At 41.3% G+C, this 20,338-nt stretch overlaps 1 protein-coding gene across 3 annotated transcripts in view; it reads right to left on the bottom strand.

Moving 5' to 3' along the window:
• Window positions 1-20,338, bottom strand: part of rhobtb3 (Rho related BTB domain containing 3) — an 88,252-nt gene that overhangs the window by 62,962 nt on the left and 4,952 nt on the right. For 2 of the 3 annotated variants that reach the window (XM_063068575.1, XM_063068578.1), the window contains one exon: window positions 17,499-17,691. In XM_063068575.1, the coding sequence (XP_062924645.1) occupies window positions 17,499-17,691 (193 nt within the window). Of the gene's footprint in view, window positions 1-17,498; window positions 17,692-19,056; window positions 19,889-20,338 lie in introns of those variants that run through there. The other variant, XM_063068576.1, reaches the window with a different exon arrangement.

Here is a 20,338-nt window from a genome sequence, read left to right as displayed (position 1 = left end):
TCAATGGGGAACCTTGCACACACTTTGAGGAGTGGACAGCCAGACTCTGCCCCCCCCCACCCCTGGATACTTGTCGATCATTCTTTCATGAACTTGACATGCCTATTTGTACACAGAGCTAGGAAAACCAGGAGTTTAGGATCTAAAGATTCTTCTTCTAACAAAATACAACGTGCTTACGTGTGTGGTTTTGTAGAAAGTAAATGGACAGCCCTGTTGCAAAAGTCTTAGACACATACTGTGCCTATAAAATGTCTTCACCCCCCCTCCCCCCTTGGAAATTTTCATGTTTTATTGATTTACAACATTGAACCACACTGGATTTAATTTGGCTTTTTTAACACTGATCAACAGAAAAGGACTCTTTCGTGTCAAAATGAAAATAGATCACTACAAAGTGATCTAAATTAATTACAAATATAAAACACAAAATAATTGACTGCGTAAGTACTCAGTGTATAGGGAGAGAGGAATCATAGTTGGGAAAAGGGGAAGGGAGAGGGGAGGGAGCAGGAAGCACCAGGGAGACATTCCGTAATGATCAATAAGCCTTCAAATGGAATTAAATGACCTTGCCTGGTGTGTCACAGCTGGGTGAGTCTGCACCCATGCCAACCCCTGCCCCTGGCACTCCTTATCTGCCATCTGCCCCACTCCCCTCCCACCTTCACCATTCTCAACACCTTTTGCTCCCACCAGACTCGCTCTCTACTCCACATTGACAAATACAGTACTGTGCAAAAATCTTAAGCACCCTAGCTATATTTGTGCCTCAGACTTTTGCATAGTACTGTCTAAAACCAAATTCCAGGTCAAGAAATTAAGGTTTCTCCTGTTATCCAATTATTCTCTAAGTATTTCTTCTGCAGTGAATGGAGCAGGTGTGTTGGTAGTTTATGAGGTGGGTTTCTGTATCCTCCTGGTTCATGACCCTGAGGTTCTCAATACATTCCAAATGCTCTTTCTCCACTCTGAGACACTATTTCCATCGCAGACTGTACATTTAAAGAAAATTGTTTCACATGGATGTTGACAGCCTTATCAAAATAAATTCTTAGTATTGTCAGTTTGTTTTTACCATGTCTACTCTCTGGTGAACTGATGCATTTTCTGTGATCAAGTACTAAGCCAAAACAATCTCCTGTCACCTATCACCCATCACCTGCCAGCTTGTTCTCCTTCCCCTCCCCCAACTTATTTTGCCTTCTTCCCCCTTCCTTTCCAGTCCTGATGAAGGGTCTTGGCCTGAAACGTTGACAGTTTATTCCCCTCCACAGATGCTGCCTGACTTGCTGAGTTCCTCCAGCATTTTGTGTGTGTTGCTCAAGATTTCCAGTCTCGCGTGGCCCAATTACCTTCGGCAGTTGATGTGATAACTACATCTTACTAAAATGATAGTTTTGTTCCAAATAAAGAAAAGAATGGGTGACCTTGTAATTATAGAATACATTTCACATCTTCCTCACCTTTCAAAGCATTTCACAGCAAATTACTTGTAAAATTTAGCTTTTATTCTGTAGTGGACAAAATAGAACCTTGTCAGCCGGAGAAGTAAACAATGTGTGGAATGTGGCCATGCGGGTAAGGTCCAAATTGAATACCTCTCACCCCAGTACTGAGCATTCGTGAATCTACTTGTCACAGGAAGGACAGGCGGTACATTGAAGATATCCGTCTATTGGAAGGGTACACACACGGACCAAGAATTGAACTATCACAGCAACCACCCAAACTGCATTCCATATTTAAGGGAGCACAAACACACTGCAGCACCAACGAATGTCAGACCAGGGAAAATAAGTACTTATTCAAACTGTTTTAGAATAACAGTTTCCCACAGAATTCCCCCCACACCCCCCCCCCATATCACTTCATGCCCTGACCAATCAAGAATCTATCAACCTCTGCCTTAAATAAAGATTTGGCCTCCACACCTGCCTGTGGTAAATAATTCCACAGATTCACCACTCTCTGGCTAAAGAAATTCCTCCTCATCTCCGTTCTAAAAGGACACCCCTCTATTCTCAGCCTATGTCCTCTGGCCTTAGACTCTCTCACCATAAGATACATCATCTCCTCTTCCACTCTATCAAGGTCTTTCACCGTTCGACAGGTTTCAATTAAGTCACCCCTCATTCTTCTAAGTTCCAGTAAATAAAGGCCCACAGCCATCAAACACTCTTCATATGCTAAGCTGTTCAATCCTGGAACCTCCTTTGAACCCTCTCAGGTTTCACATAATTTCTATGATAAGGGGCCCAAAACATTTCAGGATGTATATAGTATACATTTCTCTGACATTAAATGTACCTTTGAAACTGCTCACAATACTCCAAGTGATGCCTCACCGGTGCCCAATAAAGTCTCAACATTACGTCCTTGCTTTTATATTTTGGTCCTCTCAAAATTAATGCTAACATTGCATTTGCCTTCCTCCCCACAGACTCAAACTGCAAATTAATGTTTAGGGAATCCTGCACAAGGACTCCCAAGTCCCCTTCCACCTCAGATTTATGTATTTTCTGTCCATTTAGAAAATAGTCAACCCTTTCACTTCTTCTATCAAAGTGCATGACCATACACTTCCTGACACTGTATTCCATCTGCCACTTCGTTGTCCATTCTCCTACAGAGAGGAAGTCGCGCAGACTTTACTCAACACACATTGAAACATACAACCTTGCTCTACATCAAGAATATCTCAGAATGACAGCTTGACTGCTCGAATTCCATGGCCATCACAATCGCTCATAAACCAACGGATACTTTAAGGAAGCTTGTCTCTAGAACCAAGGTATCAGTAAAGAAACTGACACAACCAATGTGGTGTGTAGAATCACCCGTGGAGACTGCAACAGGAACTACATCGACTAGGCAGGACTTAAACTCACTTAGAATACAAACTGGCAGTACGGAGACATGATCCGCTACAGTATCTCTGATCTCGCTACATGAAGACCATGGAGGACAGCACTTTAACCGGGACACCGCAGTGGTTCTGGTGCAGGCACGAGAATTTTTAGAAGCGTGGTTTTCTGATAACTCCGTAAATAAGCATATCGAAACAAACGCCATCTACAAATCCCCAAGAGCCAAAGAGATGCAAGGCAAGAGAATTCAAAGATCAGCTGAAGGGGTAGCCAATCAGGACTGACGCAAGCAAACCGGGGGTGGGGCGGCTATATAAACGTGACCACCCCCAGAAAGAAACACCAACAACTGCGCACTGAGGGTGTCACCTCCACTGGTAATGAAACGTCTGCAAGCTCAGTGAACACCACAATATCAACGGCTGTGAGTATTCACCACCATTCTAAATTGTGCAAAAGTCTTAGGCATATATAAAGAAATTCTATAAAGCAAAGATGCTTTCAAAAATAATGAAATTAATTGTTTAGAAATATATTTTAAAAACTATTCTAAAGAGCAGTAAACGGTAACAAACTAGATCAAAGCAATATTTGTTGTGACCCATCCCTTGCCTTTAAAACTGTATCAATTCCCTTAGGTACACTGTCATGCAGGTTTATAAGAAAATTGGCTGATAGGTTGGTTCAAATATCTTGAAGAACTTGTCACAGTTCTTCTGCAGGCTGTCTTACTTGCTTCTGTCTGTCTGGGTAATCCCAGGCAGCCTCGATGATGTTGAGATCAGGGCTCTATGAAGGCCATACCATCTGAAACCATATAGAAAATCTCGGGTGCCTAAGACTTTTTTACAGTACTGTACATTCACCAAGGAGAAGGATGTGGGAGATAATGAGTTCAGTCAGGGATGCATGGATAATCCAGAGCAGGTCAGTATTAAGAAAGAGAAGGTGTTAGATTCCATAAGTGTTGATAATTTCCCAGGATCCAATAAGATGAATCCTACATTGCTATGGGAAACTAAGGGGAAGAGAACTGGAGATTTTTACATACAGGTGTCCCCCGCTTTTCAAACGTTCACTTTACGAAACCGCACTGTTACGAAAGACCTACATTAGTACGCTGTTTTCACTTTCAGAAGGTGTTTTCACTGTTACGAAGAAAGGCAGCGCGCAATAAAAATCAGCGCGCGATAAAAGGCAGCGCGCGTCCCGAGCAGCCGCCCTCCCCGGATTCGGAACGGCATTGCTTAAACACGCGCCTGTGAGCAGCCGTTAGCAAGATGAGTTCTGAGGTATTGGAAAAGCCTAAAAGAGCTCGTAAGGGTGTTACACTTAGCGTAAAACTAGACATAATTAAGTGTTTCGATCATGGTGAACGAAGCAAGGACAAAGTGAGTTTGGCTTGTGGAAGCTGACAAAGATGATGTTGAAGAGGTTTTGGCATCCCATCACCAAGAACTGATAGATGAAGAGCTGATGCAATTGGAAGAGGAAAGGATAACAATTGAAACCGAATGCAGTAGCGAACTGAACGTGAAGCAACTGCGTGAGATTTTCACTGCAATGATAAAGTACGACTTTAATTTTGAAAGGGTACGTAGGTTTAGGGGATATTTGCAGGATGGTTTGAGTCCTTACAAACAACTGTATGATAGAAAAATGCGTGAGGCTCAGCAGTCAAGCAAGCCTTCCACATCAGCCACAGCAGACGATGAACCTCGATCTTCGACATCGAGGCGAGCAGTATTAGGAGAAGATGAGCTGCCTGCCCTGATCGACGATGAGATGACACACCCCGTGACACACCACCCTAACACCCGGGCCCCGGACAGATACTGTACCGTTTTGCAGAGAGTGCAGCAGTAGCCGGGAGGCACACAGCACATCTTTAAGAAAAAAGCCGAAATAAACAAGCTAATTAATTAGGTGCCGCCGACACGTAATTGTCGGCCCAGATCAGTGCCAATTTCCAATTGCATCGCCTCTGATCTGGGCCGACAATTACGTGTCGGCGGCACCTAATTAATTAGCATGTTTATTTCGACTTTTATCTTAAAGATGTGCTGTGTGCCTCCCGACTACTGCTGCGTTCTTCGCGGCAATGTATCGGGTCGGTGGCCCAGAGGGTGGGGGCCACTGCACCACCCAACCTGCGACGACTCAGCCTAACACACCATCATCAGTTTGCTCGGCAAGCTGTCTTCCCAATTCCGGTAAGTGATACTACACTGTACATACATTATTTCTACTTTACATAGGCTGTGTATTTTTACGTGTTATTTGGTAGATTTGGCAGCCTCATAGTTTAAAGGTTACTGGAGAACGCATTTATGCCAACAGCGCTTGCGTGAGATTTCCGCTATGGAGATCAGTGCAGGCAATCATTGTAGAGAAGTATTTCTACTTTATATAGGCTGTGTATTTATCATATCACTCCTGCTTTTACTATATGTTACTGTTATTTTAGGTTTTATGTGTTATTTGTCAGGATTTGGTAGGTTATTTTTGGGTCTGCGAACGCTCACAAAATTTTCTCATATAAATAAATGGTAATTGCTTCTTTGATTTACGACATTTCGGCTTACGAACCGTTTCATAGGAACGCTCTACCTTCGGATGGCGGGGGAAACCTGTATTTGTTAGCCACTGGTGATTGCGAGAAGACTGAGGAAAGCTAATATTGTTCCCTTATTTAAGAAGGACAGTAGTGAAAGGACATTGAGCCTTCTGGCGGGTTGAAGGGAATTACTGGAGTAAATCCAAAGGGACAGGGCATGGTATGCTTGGAAAGACAGGAATAATCAGCATGGGTTTGTGCAGGAGAACTCCTCCAACTCTGATCTGATTTGAGTGCTTTGAGAAGGTAACAAAGAAAATAGATGAAGTCAGGATTATACACATTATCTATATGGACATCAGTAAGGCACTTGATAAGGTCTTGCATGGTAGGCTTGTCCAAATGGATCCCAAAACAGCTTGGTGATAGAAGCCAGAGTGTTGTGCAAGGACGTGTTTCTGTCTGAAGTTTGTTACCACTGATGTATTACAGGGATTACTGCTGGATGTCCTTGATATATAAAACGTGTCAACATTTGATGCACTGATGAAGGAGGCACACGAGCAGTTGTATTTCTTGTGGAGTCTCAGAACATTGGATATGTCACCAAGTTTCTGCAGGTGTTCCATGGAGGGCATTGTAATTGGTTGCATCACTGTCGGGTACGGGGGGAGGGGTGATGCACAGGATCGGAAAAGGCTGCAGAGAGTTGTAAACTCAGCCAGCTCCATCATGGACACCAGCCTCCCCAGCATCCAGGACACCCTTAGGAAGGCAGCACCCATCATTCAGGAAACTCACCACCCTGGGCACACCCTTTTCTCATCACTACCATCACACCAGAGGTCCAGGAGCTTGAAGACACACACTGCATGTTTTAGGGACAGCTTCTTCCCCCTCCGCCATCAAACCCACGGCCGCTATCTCACTACGTCGCTCTCTCTTTGCACTCTTTTTATCTATCTTATTGAACCTTGAGGTAATGGTTTTATGTATAGTACTGTAATGCTGCCTTAAAACAACAAATCTCACACCACACGTCAAATTTTCACTTCTTCCCTCTTCCTTTCCAGTCCTGATGAAGGGATATCGTCCAAAACATTGGTTATTCTTTTCCATAAATACTACCTGACCTGCTGAGTTCCTCCAGCATTTTGTGTGTGTTGCTCTGGACTTCCATCACCTGCAGAATCCCCTGTATCTGTGATAATAAACTTGATTCTGACTGTGACTATGATTCTGATACATACATTAATGATTTTCATGTGTACATGGGAGGTATGAATGGTAAATCTGTGAATGACATGAACGTTGCAGGTGCAGTATATAATGGTGAAGGTTATCTATGTGTACATCAGGATATACTGTACTGTGCAAAAAGTCTTAGGAACATACATACAGCTATTGTGCCTGAGACTTTTGTACAGGACTGTAGTAATTTTATGTATTGCACTGTCCTGCTGGCACAAAAAAAATTTCATGACATATGTAAGTGATGATAAACCTGATTCTGACAATGAGTCTTTATTGTGGACTGAAAGAGGGAAGGGGGCAGAGAGAGGGAAATCATGGTTGGGAAAAGGGGGAAGGGAGAGGGAAGGGAGTGAGAAGCACCAGAGACACATTCTGTAATGATCAATATGCCAATTATTTGGAATCAAATGTCCTTGCCCGGTGTCTCAGGCTGGGTGTGTCTGCACCTGCACCAACCACCAACCCAGCAGCCCTGACACTCCTTCTCTGCCAACTGTCCCACACCCATCCCACAGCATTCCACCCTCTCCATTCCCAACACTGTTTGCTCCCACCAATTTACAAACTCACTCTCCGTGCCACCTTGACATTCACAGTACCGTGCAAAAGTCTGCAGCACCCCTAGCTACAGTATATATACGTGCCTCAGGCTTTTTGCACAATTACATACACATAACAAGACATATTTACTTCAAAGGTACTGAATTTCCAAGCAGCTTTCAATTTGATTAATTTGACACTTCAAGCTCAGTCAGCACCACTCAGTACTGCCCACAGCATTCAGTAGGCTGTCTGCTCCACTCTGTAGATTCAGCACCATTTAACAGTGCAGCTGAGCAGAGAACAACGCCATTCAGTCTTTGATACCAGCTGGATGAATGATGTACCTATTAAGTGTTGTTGCCTTTATTCTCCCTTGTATCTTATTCATGAAATATTTATTCAAAGGATTTATTAAAAGAAAAATTAAATGCCTGAATAATTCTCCAGAGGGTCCTGAGGAGGTTCACGAGACTGATCCCAGAAATGAAAGCGTTAAAAGTGTTTGATGGCTCTGTGCCTGCGTTATCTGGAGTTTAGAAGCCTGACAGGGATCTCATTGAAAGCTGCTGAATATTGAAAGGCCCAGATAGAGTGGATGTGGAGAGGATGTTTCCTATAGTGGGGGAGAGAAGGACCGGAAGGCACTGCCTTGGAATAGAAGGATGTCCCTTTAGAACAGAGATGAAGAGAAATTCCTTTAGCCAGAGGGTGCTGAATCTGTGGAATTCATTGCCAGACGGCTGTAGAGGCCCAGTCTTTGAGTATATTGAAAGTGGATGAGTTCTTAATTAGTAGGGGTGTCAAAGGTCAGACGGAGAAAACAGGAGAATGGTGCCGAGACGGAAAATAAATCAGCTATAAACGAATGGCAAAACAGACTCAATGGGCCAAATGGCCTAATTCTGCACCTATATTTTAAAGGTGTTGTGGCCCTGCCTCCCAGCTACTGATTTAACAATAGCTGTAATCAAGGGTTATCAAAGCTCATCACATACTTGTTTTCTCCATTTCTCTGATAGTTTCTAAGAATCAAAATCCCATACCACTTTCATCCTCTTGGCATTTCTTTCCTGTAAATGTTTCATATACGGGGTTCAGAGAGCGGGTTGATGGGAATTAGGCAGAACAACAGTTTAGCAGAGACTAGAAGGGCTGAAGGGTCTGTTTCTGTGCTCTATGTAATGCTCCAAAAGAAAAGGATTCAAACATTATTTAAAGGAATGCCTGAAATAAAGGGATGAGAATAAAAAATAAAGGTACAGAGCATTTTGTGTATCATTGCAACTATTGGGAAAATATTACTGTACTCATTATTATAACACTTCAGTCATATTCTGCTCTTGAAAGCTATATTGAAATAAACAATACCTCCTGTACCTAATAAAGTGGCCACTGAGTGTATGTCCATGGTCAATCTATCTTTGATTGTGTGTTGTGTGAAAACCCAGATCTCATTAGGGAGTTTAACATAAAGGAACTCTAAGGAGGCACTGATCACAATATGATTGAATTCATACTACAGTTTGAGAGGGAGAAGCACAAGTCAGATGTATCAGTATCACAATGGAATATAGGGAATTACAGAGGCATAAGAGAGGAGATTGCCCAGGTGGACTGGAGGAGAATACTGGCAAGGATTAATGGCAGAACAGAGACCATTGAAGTTTCTGGGATTGTTCACAAGGTGCAGGACAGATAGGTCCCACAGAGGAAGAAGTTCTTAAATGGCAGGGGTAGGCAACTGTGGCTGACAAAGGAGGTTAAGGACCGCATAAAAGCCAAGCAAAGGACATATAAGGTAGAAAAGTGAGTGGGAAGTTGGATGATTAGGAAGCTTTTTAAATCCAACAAAAGGCAACAAAAAAAGCTATAAAAAGGGAAGAGATTAAAGATGAAGGCAGGCTAGCCAATAATATACTGCAGGATACCAAATTTTTTTTTCAGTTATATAAAGAGTAAATGGCACATGAACATCATGGGAACATCAAGTCTTCACTGTGGAAGACACTAGCAGTGTGCCAGTGGTCAGTGAGTGTCAGGGAGCAGGAGCAAGTACCATTGCTATTACAAATGAAAAAATGCTAGGCAAGCTCAAAGGTCTTAAGGTCGAAAAGTCACCTGGACCAGATGGACTACGTTCCAGAACCCTGAGAGAGGTTGCTGAAGGGATAATGGATGCATTGGTTATCATCTTTCAAGAATCACTTTATTCTGGTATGGTCCTAGAGGACTGGAAAATTGCAAATGTCACTCCACTCTTTAAGAAGGGAGGAAGACAAAAGAAAGGAAATTATAGGCCAATTATCCTAACCTCAGTGGTTAGGAAAGTGTTGGAGTGTATTATTAAGAATGAGGTTTTGAGGTGCTTGGAGACTAATGATAAAATAAGCCAAAGTCAGTATGGTTTATGTAAAGCCAGATCTTGCCTGACAAATCTGTTAGAGTTCTTCAAGGAAGTAACAAGCAGGGTGGACAAAGGAGAGGCAGTAGATGTCATTAACTTAGATCTTAGAAGGCGTTTGATAAGGTGCCACACATGAGGCTGCTTAACAAGATAAAATCCTATGGTGTTACAGGACAGATACTGGCATGGATATAGGAATGGCTGACAGGCAGGAGGCAGCTATTGGGAATAAAAGGGGGTCTTTTCTGGTTGGCTGCCAGTGACTAGCCATGTTCCTCAGGGGTCAGTATTGGGACCGCAGCTTTTCACATTGCTTGTCAATGATTTAGATAATGGAATTGATGGATTTGTGGCAAAGTTTGCAGATGATACGAAGATAGTGCTGAGGAAGCAATGCATTTGTGGCAGGGCTTAGACAAATTGGAAGAATGGGCAAAAAAGTGGCAGATGGAATACAGTGTTGGGAAATGCATGATAATACACTTTGGTAAAAGGAACAATAGTGCAGACTATTATCTAAATGGGGAGAAGATTCAAACATCAGAGGTGCAGAGGGACTTAGGAGTCTTTGTGCAAGACTCCCAGAAGGTTAATTTACATGTTGAGTCTGTGGTAAAGAAGGCAAGTGCTATGTTGGCATTTACTTCAAGGGGAATAGAATATAAAAACAAGGAGATGATGCTGAGTCCTTAGAAGACACTAGTCAGTCCACACTTGGAGTATTGTCAACAGTTTTGGGCCCCATATATCAGAAAGAATGTGTTGTCATTGGAGAGAGTCAAGCAGAGGTTCACGAGGATGATTCCAGGAATGAAGGGGTTAACATATGAGGAGCGTTTGACAGTTTTGGGCCTATACTCACTGGAATTTAGAAAATGTGGCGGGATCTCACTGAAACCAACCAAATGTTGAAAGGACTAGATAGGGTGGATGTGGAGAGGATGTTTCGTATCCAGAACTAGAGGGCACAGCCTCAAAATTGAGGGGCAACCCTTTAGAACAGAGGTAAGGAGGAATGTTTTTTAGCTAGAGAGTAGTAAATCTGTGGAATGCTCTGCCTCAGACCGCGATGGAGGCCAAGTCTGTGGGTATATTTAAGGCCGAAGTTGATAGTTTCCTGATCAGTCAGATATCAAAGGATATGGCAAGAAGGCTGGTGTGTGGGGTTGAGTGGGATCCAGGATCAGCCATGATGGAACAGTGGAGCAGATTCAATGGGCTGAATGGCCTAATTCTGTTCCTATGTCTTATGCTGCTATAGCCCGTCCACTTCAAGGCTCGACGTGTTGTATGTTCAGAGATGCCCTTCTGAACACCACTGTTGTAACATGTGGTTATTTGAGTTACTGTTGTCTTCCTGTCAGCTTGAATCAGTCTGGCCATTCTCTCCTGACCTCCCTCATTAACAAGCTGTATTTGCCCACAGAAACGGCACTAACTGGATGTTTTTTATCACACCATTCTCTATAAATTTTGGTGACTGCTGTATGTGAAAATTCCAGGAAATCAGCAATTTCTAAGATATACTAAACACCCCATCTGGTACCAATCATTCCACAGTCAAAGTCACTTAGAACACATTTCTTACCCCATTCTACTATTTAGTGTGAACAACAACTGAACCTTTTGAACCTCTTATGCATTGAGTTGGTGCCACATGATTGGCTGATTAGATATTTGAATTAATGAGCAGGTATACCGGTGTACCTAATAAAGTGATCATTGAGTGTGCTCCGAATGTGGAATTTTATTAGGTTTTTCACTAATCACTTTATCATGGTGCGCAGCCCTCCAGTGAAAAATGATACTGTATCCGTTAAATAGGGGCCATGGACAATTCTGATTTGATGGAGATGGATGTGAAAGCACAGAGGAACATCTGGAAAATTTTCTGAAACGCCAGTTCGCTGCTGTTGTTACTGCGTGATCGGGAATCTTTCGGAGGGAAGGCCTCAAAATCCCCGGCTTTGCCTGCTGTTGGCGACCGAGATGGAGGTTGAATCGTTCGGATAGAGATGGCGCTCAGTACTCAGTGTCGGAGAGCTGATCAGAGCTCGAAGTTTTCGGATGACTCAGAGTCGGACCGTGGTCGGGTATGGCAGGGAGAGTTTCTCTTCCTTCTCCCTTCTGCGTGAGATGTGGGACATTTGAGAGACTTTGAACTTTTTACTGTGCTCATGGACTTCTACATCAAGTTATGGTATTGTTGCACTGTTGTAACTATAGGTTATAATTATGTGGTTTTGTTAGTTTTTTTCAGTCTTGGTCTGTCCTGTGTTTTGTGATATCACACCGGAGGAAATAATGTATTATTTCTTAATGCATGCATTACTAAATGACAATAAAAGAGGACTGCGTGTCTTCATAACCTAAATGAACTTGTTCTGATCAATAGTGAATTTATTTGGGATGTTAAGAGTACAGCAGCATTGAATGTGGTTGCTTTGTTTGTCTATTATTATGGATTATTTTTAAAACATATTCTGCTAAACTTAAAGATGAGAGGTAACTAAGGCACTAGAGTTTTGCCATTCAGTTACATGCAAATCATGAAGTTGGTGAAAGGTTAGTAAGGGTAATAGCTGAGAGCTCAAGGTACTTGATTTCACAAACTTCGAGTACCTTTCACAAGGTACTTGACTCAAACAATAAACATACTTTCAGGAAGCATACTGCTTGGCGTTTAGTAGTGAAAACAGATAGAGCAGAACATTGGTAAATGGATGTTCATAGTATTAGGATCCCTTATACCACTTTATTAGTATACCTGCTCGTTAATGGAAATACTTAATCATTCAATCATCTGGCAGCAACTCAAAACATAAGAAGCATGCAGACATGGTGAAGAGGTTCAGTTGTTGTTCAGACCTAAACATCAGAATGGGGAAGAAATGTGATCTAAGTGACTTTGACCGTAGATTGGTTGTTGGTGCTAGACAAGGTGGTTTGAGTATCTCAGAAACTGTTGATCTCCTGGGATTTTCATGCACAACAGTCTCTAGAGTTTACAGAGAATGTTTCAAAAAACAAAAACATCCAGTGAAGTGGCAGTTCTGTAGGTGAAAACACCTTGTTAATGAAAGAGGTTGGAGGACAATGGCCAGAATGGTTCTAGCTGACAGGAAGGCAACAGTAAATCAAATAACCACATATTACAACAGTGATGCGCAGAAGAGCATCTGTGAACACACAACACGTCAAACCTTGAAATGGATGGACTACAGCAGCAGAAACCACAAATGTACACTCAGAGACCACATTATTAGTTACAGGAGGTACCTAATAAAGTGGCCACTGAGTATATATTTGTTGGCAATTTTGTTAGTAATTATTAAACCTGAATTTGCAGATTTATGACTCAAATATTTAAATTAGCTTATTTAAGATATCTCCATCATAAATAGCCATCACCTGATCTGTGTGTTGGAGAACAAATGTTAACGATAGTTATGTGCCATGTTGTATGACATGGGTGATCATGGTCTCATGACGTTGATTGTTCTTGGCAAATTTTTCTACAGAAGTGGTTTGCTGTTGCTTTCTTCTGGGCAGTGTCTTTACAAGATGGGTGACCCCAGCCATTATCAATGCTCTTCAGAGATTGTCTACCTGGTGTCAGTGGTCACATGACCAGGACTTGTGATGTGCACCGGCTGCTCGTACGACCATCCACCACCTGCTCCCATGGCTTCACATGACCCTGATCCGGGGGCTAAGCAGGTGCTACACCTTGCCCAAGGCAGGGAAGGAATGCCTTACACCTTCCTTGGTGGAGAAATATCTCCAACCCGCCACCTAAACCACAGTGCCATTTAAACATTAACAGTCCTTGAAACACTTGTTTCATTCCAAATTAAGCCACTGGTAAAGCTTCTATTCATGGCACAAAACAGAAACAAATTTAATATAAATTTACGAAAAATTAGAGGAGGTGTAATTTGAAGGTGACTGGAGGAAAGAATGGGGGGAAATATCAGAGGGAGGTTTTTTTACACAAGGGGTGGTGCGTGCCTGCAGTACCCTGCCAGGGGTGTTGCTAGAGGCAGATATATTAGGCCCAATTAAGAGGATCTTAGACAAGCACATGGATGAAATAAAAATGGAAAGCTATGTAGGAGGGAAGGGTTAGATTGATCTTTGAGTAGATTAAAAGTCTGGCACAACACGGTGGGCCGAAGGGCTTGCACTGTGCTGTAACATTCTATGTTCTATAATTTACTGTCAAACCAGCTAACTTGTTCTCACAGAAGAGAGTTAATTAGAAAAATAAATAGACCTCAGCACATTTCAATAAAGTGCAGCATTATGTTGTGTTTTTCTATCATTTTTAAATTATTTCAATTCAGCGCTTTTGTTACGATTTATTCCCCAATTTCTCGCAGGACAACCAATAATTATATACAGTATTCATGTTCAAGTTTGCGTTTAATTGTCATTCAGCCAGACATGAATACCCATGAACACAGCCAAACCAACCAGCATTTCTCCAGGGCCAAAATGCAAAACACAGCACCAATAGTCACACAGAGCACAAGGCACAAGGCACGAGCTATCAGTCAATATACTGTCACACTGCAAACTTCAGATTCCATTGTGCATGAAAATCCCAGGAGATCAGCGGTCTCTGAGATACTCAAACCAGCCCATCTGGCACCAACAATCATTCCACAGTCAAAGTCACTTAGATCACATTTCTTCCCCATTCTGATGTTTGGTCTGAACAACAACTGATCATGTCTGCATGCTTTTATGCATTGAGTTGCTGCCACATGATCGGCTGATTATATATTTGCATTAACGAGCGGGTGTACAGGAGCAGAGATAATAAAGTGGCTACAGTGTGTTGTTTGCTTATCTATCAGGGCTATTACCGGCCACGCCCCTCCAATGTCAGCCCTGTTTGGTGACTCATTCCTTTTCTTTTCAAATCCAAAATCAAATTCAATTTAATTCACTGTTACCTGGCTGTTTCTTTACTGTCAGATAAATAACTAATTCAAATTTATTACTCAACACTAGGTCTAACATGGCCTGTTTAAATAAGGTCACGTGTTACTTCCAATACACATACTTCAAGTTCAAGTTCAGATTTCCTGTCATTCAACCATATACATGTATATAGCTAAACAAAACATTGTTCCTCTGGGGCCAAGTTGCAAAGCACAGTACATACAGTCGGACACCTCACATACAGTCACACACGGTAAATATAATCACACACAGCACAATCAGTCACACACAACACATTTAGTCACACACAGCACATAGTACATACAGTCACACACTGCACATACAGTCAGACACAGTAAATATAATCACACACAGCACAAATAGTCACACACAACACATTTAGTCACACACAGCACATACAGGCACACACTGCACATACAGTCAGACACATTAAATATAATCACACACAGCACATACAGTTACACACAGTATAGTTACACACAGCATATACAATCACACACAGCACATACAGTCACACACAGTACATATAGTTATGATCCAGTCACAATATAATATTAGTGCAAGTCCCTAAGTGACATGGCCTGAAGATTGACAGGTTGACAGAGTGTGAGGTATGTGATTACGTAAGACAATATAATGTTACTGGCACCATTATTAAAAAACAAGGAGTCGTATGAATGTGTGAAACAGCAGCAATAAAAGATGAAAAGCGACCGGTGCAGGATGAGAGTGCGTCTGTGAGTTGGGGAGTGGAGAGGGGGTGATGTGGTGGCAGGGTGTTCAGACAGGGTGTACGTGTGTCCTTCTGCCAGCAAGGTGTTAAAAAAATCTACAGCCTGCAGGAGGAAGCTGTTGCCCAGAATTCAGAATCAGGTTTAATATCACAGGCATATGACATGAAATATGTTGTTCTGTGGCAGCGGCGCACTGGAATACATGATCAATAAATCTATAAATTACAATAAGAAATATGTACAAAAAATATAAGTTAAATAAGTAGTGTAAAAAGGGTGCAAAAAAAGAAAAAATATTTGAGTACATGGTTCATTGTGCATTTAGAAACCTGATGGTGGAGGGGAAGAAGCTGTTCCTGAAACATTGAGCGTGTGTCTTCAGGCTCCTGTACCTCCTCCCTGATGGTAGCAATGAGAAGGGGGCCACGTCCTGGCTGATGGGGGTCCTGAATGACTGATGCCACATTTTTGAGGCATCGTCTTTTAATAAGTCCTTGATGCTGGGGAGCCTAGTGCTCATGGCTGAGTTGACAGTTTTTTCCGCAGCTTTTTCTGATCCTGTGCAGTGGCCCCTCTATACCAGATGACATACATTATTCTTTCCAACAGGAATCGTAGGACAACTGACAGCAACGAGAAACAAACAACCTCTGTGACTTCCTTTCCACCATTAACCCTCACCACTATGTCGGCAGAGTTCAGCTAACTCATTACGCCTGACATCAAACCAGGAATCATTTTGCTCTGTCGCGTAACGTTTGGTTTGTGAACAATCAATGGAAACACGCCTTGTTTTATTTGAGGTGTTGAGCAAAGTCTAATCGACATGATTGTGGTTTGGACCATAGTTTATGTTATGATTCGTTCCTGGTTTCTGGTCAATCCTTTTTAGCTGCTATTTCATGCAATTTTGGTCGGGGCAGACTGGTTCTGCAGCCTGAAGTTAAAGAACAACACAGCGCTAGATTAAACTAAACTGAGATGAACTGAATATGCCTGTACTGTTTGACGTCCTTGTGCTTTGGTGTTTCATACAATAAACTTGAACACCGGACTGGATGTCCCTGTAGAGGATTGAGAGGACCAGAGAGGTCTCCCTACCATCCACTGGGGACATCTATCAGGAGCACTACATAGGCAGGGCCCTTCGTATTATAACGATTCTACCCATCCAGCCAGCATCCTCTTTGACTTTCTACCATCAGGCCGCAGACTCCGATGCATAAAAACAAGAACAGTCAGAATGGGAAATAGTTTCTTCCCTCAGGCCATTAGGCTTCTGAACACCCTGCCACATCACATTCAAAATGTCACTGGATAGTCTGTTCTGTACCTCACAACATTTAAGTTATGCACTCTAGTTTGTTTATTTATGTGTAATCCATCTGTAGATTTCATCCTTAAACTTTCATAAGTTATTATGTGCTCTGAGTGTTGTGTTCGGAGAAACCTCATCTCATTTGATGGTATGCATGTATATAGTTATTGACAATAGACTTGACTGAAGGCACACACTCAGCAATTCGGGAACAGCTTCTTCCCCTCTGCCATCCAATTCCTAAATGGACAATGAACCCGTGAACACCAGCTCACTTTTTTAGTATATATTATTTCTGTTTCTTTGCATGATTTTTAATCTATTCAATATACGTATACTGTAATTGATTTACTTATTTATTTATTACTATTATTATTTTTATTATTTTTCCCTCTTCTATATTATGTATTGCATTGAACTGCTGCTGCTATGCTAAAAAAATTTCACGACACATGTCGGTTATAAAAAACCCGATTCTGATTCTGACTTGATATGACTCATATGCTCAGTGCCTCACTCATTTTTTTGTTGTTTGCACGATTTGTTCTTATTCTTGCGATTCGGGGATTTGGTGTTTTCTTTGAACAGGTTCCATGGTGTTTCTTTGTTTTGCAGTTGTCTGTGGGGAAGACGAACCTCAGGGTTGTAAATTGCACGCATACTTTGATAATAATGCACCTTGAATCTGTTGAGCATTTCAGACTGTTACGTAATAAAGTAGATTTCACTAGCTGAAAATAATGATGAGGTGTTTTCTTCCATTTTCAATTAACTAAAGATCATTCTATTTCCAGAGTGGCCGTTACCTCGTCTACTCAGGAGAAATGTGCACAGCTTTCTCACTTACCATTTTCTCTTGTACCAATAGCAGCAACAATGACTGCAACTGTCCACTGGTTCAGTATCCTCTTGATCATAGGGACATAGTTATCCTTCACTTCTTGAAACGAAGTTTTGTCATTGACAGAGTATTTGAGAACAATGATGTCTGCCAGCCCAACTATATTCCGTGACTGATACCAGTCGTTGTCGAATAATTCCTGACAAAGAAATGTTGAGAATTTTCATTGGCACCCAGAAGTCAAAATTGAGTCGTCAGAATTTTCCCCGTGTATTGTTCAAACCCAAAACAACGTTCCACACCGTAGCACAACCAGCACCATACGTTAACTCCATGAAACAATGAAGCAGGTTTAGGCCATTCAGCCCATCGAGTCTGCTCCACCGTTCCATCATGGCTGATTCTCGCTCTCAACCCCATTTTCCTGCTTCAGCCCGTAACTTTTGACACCCCAACTAAACAAGAACCCATCAACTTCCAGTTTAAATATACCCAATGATGTGGTCTCCACAGCCGTCTGTGGTCATGAATTCCACAAGTTCATCACCCTCTAGCTAAAAAGTTTCTTCTCACCTCTGTTCTGAAGTTTTGCCCTTGTATTCTGAGGCTGTTCCCTCTGGTCCTAGACTCCCCCCATTATAAGAAACATCCTGTCCATGTCCACTCTATCTGGGCCTTTCAATATTCGATAGCTTTCTCATTGAAACCTACCTCTTATAGATGGCCCTACAGATCTACATTACCAAGCAAAGCTAAGGACGTACAGGATGAGAAATGATTCTAACTCTTTATGAGCATGTCACCAGATTCAGAGTAGTGGTTGTGTCTGTACCATGGTTATAATTCCCTTCTGTAAAGCCTGTACACATTGGAAAATTAAATGTGAGTCATCTAATGGACTCACAAATCATATTGAATTAATTCCTAGTGCTACCAAGGGCTGCCTGTTAGGAATTCTCTTTTGATTGCATTAAATGGCAGTTTTATTTTTATGTACGTAACTTTTCATATTAAAATTCGTATTTACTTCTTTAATACTGCAATTTAAAAATGACCAAAAGTTGTACGATTTTTTGAGTGAACTACTTCTAAATGATGCACTGGTATATAAGAATACGTGTTGTGCTGACCAACCCATCGGCAAACGTCATTAAATCTGCTCATGGCAAACCTTAATATTATAGGTCATTATCCCAAGTTCAAAGTAAATTTATTATCAAACTATGAATAAGTCACCATAAAATACATTGAGATTCATTTTCTTGCAGGCATTCACAGGAAAATAAAGAAATACTACAGCATTTATGAAAAACTATAAATAACAAAGACAGCCAAATAACCAACGTGTAAAAGAAGACGGATCGTGCAAATAATAGAAAGGTTAAAAATAGTTGTTTTCTAATACCTTATTATTATAATCTAATAATATTCTTCCTCCATATAATTGACCAGGCTGTGATTTTCAGATTTTTCTGTTTCTATTTTGAAGTTCTAACAGTATTTTTATTATAAAGATTATTGAGTTTGACAACCTCGCCCGAGGATTCAAAATAAACAAACTCACAGTCACCCAGTTGTGTGAACATTCCTGCTTCATGCTTGTAATAAGAACACATCCTTTTCATAACTTTTAAAAATGTTATTATCAATTTATTCTGACAAGTCCATTCCACAGGGAAGATGTGCTAGCTACGGAGAGAAAAAATAAGTCACAAAGGCCTGATATCAGACTTGTATGTTTTAAAGAAGCATCTTTGAGCTTGGGGCATTAATTTGATATGAATTTAAAATTCGTTGAAGAAACTTTTACCACCCTTGAGTTTGGAAGTTCACATACAGATCTATTAAATTTTGAAGAAATGCCAACAAAGCAATCAAACAGCAGCTAATCTCTAAGATTAATCCATTCAAAGGAAAATGTAAGATGGTTGCAGTTCTCCAACCAGTATTTCAACGAGGAACAATAGAGGATCTCAGTAGCAAAGATGTGCAACTTGGAATTGAATTGATTGGGTGCACAGCAGGCAAAAGGCAGAGGACTGGTGGCTACAGACCCATCCAGAGGGTTCAGAGGATCAAAGGGGCCCTAAACTGATTGTATGACAGCAGTAGCAGAGACTCTTTTTTCATATACTGTACAGATGGATGAATACATAGATAGATTCTGGTTAATTGGAATCAGTACATTTTGGCTCAATTAAGCAACTGTTTCAATTAGCTGAAGTTTTATGGAAATAATTAAAAAGGTATAACAAAGACAATTTACCACTTAACAGAGCAACAAATGAAGTATTTAAATGAAATACATAACAAATTAGAATGCAAAGAAAAAGATTTTCAGGATGTATATTGTATACATTTCTCTAACATTAAATGTACCTATTGAACCTACAGTGCTACAAACTGTATTAGTTCCTAATAATTATTGATGGAGGAATTAATTCAGTGTATGCTGCCGTGTCCTTTTGATTGACTGTAAATGAACAAAGTCAGTGCAGACACCTGGGCAAATAATTGACTGCCATCACACAATGGGTTCAATGATTACATCCTCTAATTCTTCATTTTCATTGTAACATTCAATATGATTGCTGATGCCCTCAAATTCTTCATAGTTCCTTATGTGTTGAGGCAGTGAAATTGTTTCATTTTCACTCCGGGCCATTTCTGGCATGTCCAACCCTGAATGCTTGAAACTGCAGCATGCCAAACAGTTCTGAATTGTGTTATTACTTACTTCTTGCCAACAAACAGTGACGAAAATCACTAACAAGAGAAAATCTGCAGATGCTGGAAATCAGAGCAACACACGGAAGATGCTGGAGAAACTCAGCAGGCCAGGCAGC

Source organism: Mobula hypostoma, chromosome 16, assembly GCF_963921235.1.
Source record: "Mobula hypostoma chromosome 16, sMobHyp1.1, whole genome shotgun sequence".
In the NCBI taxonomy this organism is placed as follows: Eukaryota; Metazoa; Chordata; class Chondrichthyes; order Myliobatiformes; family Myliobatidae; genus Mobula; species Mobula hypostoma.
Note: the sequence above shows the minus strand (reverse complement) of the source record. Positions and strands in the feature narration are given on the sequence as shown.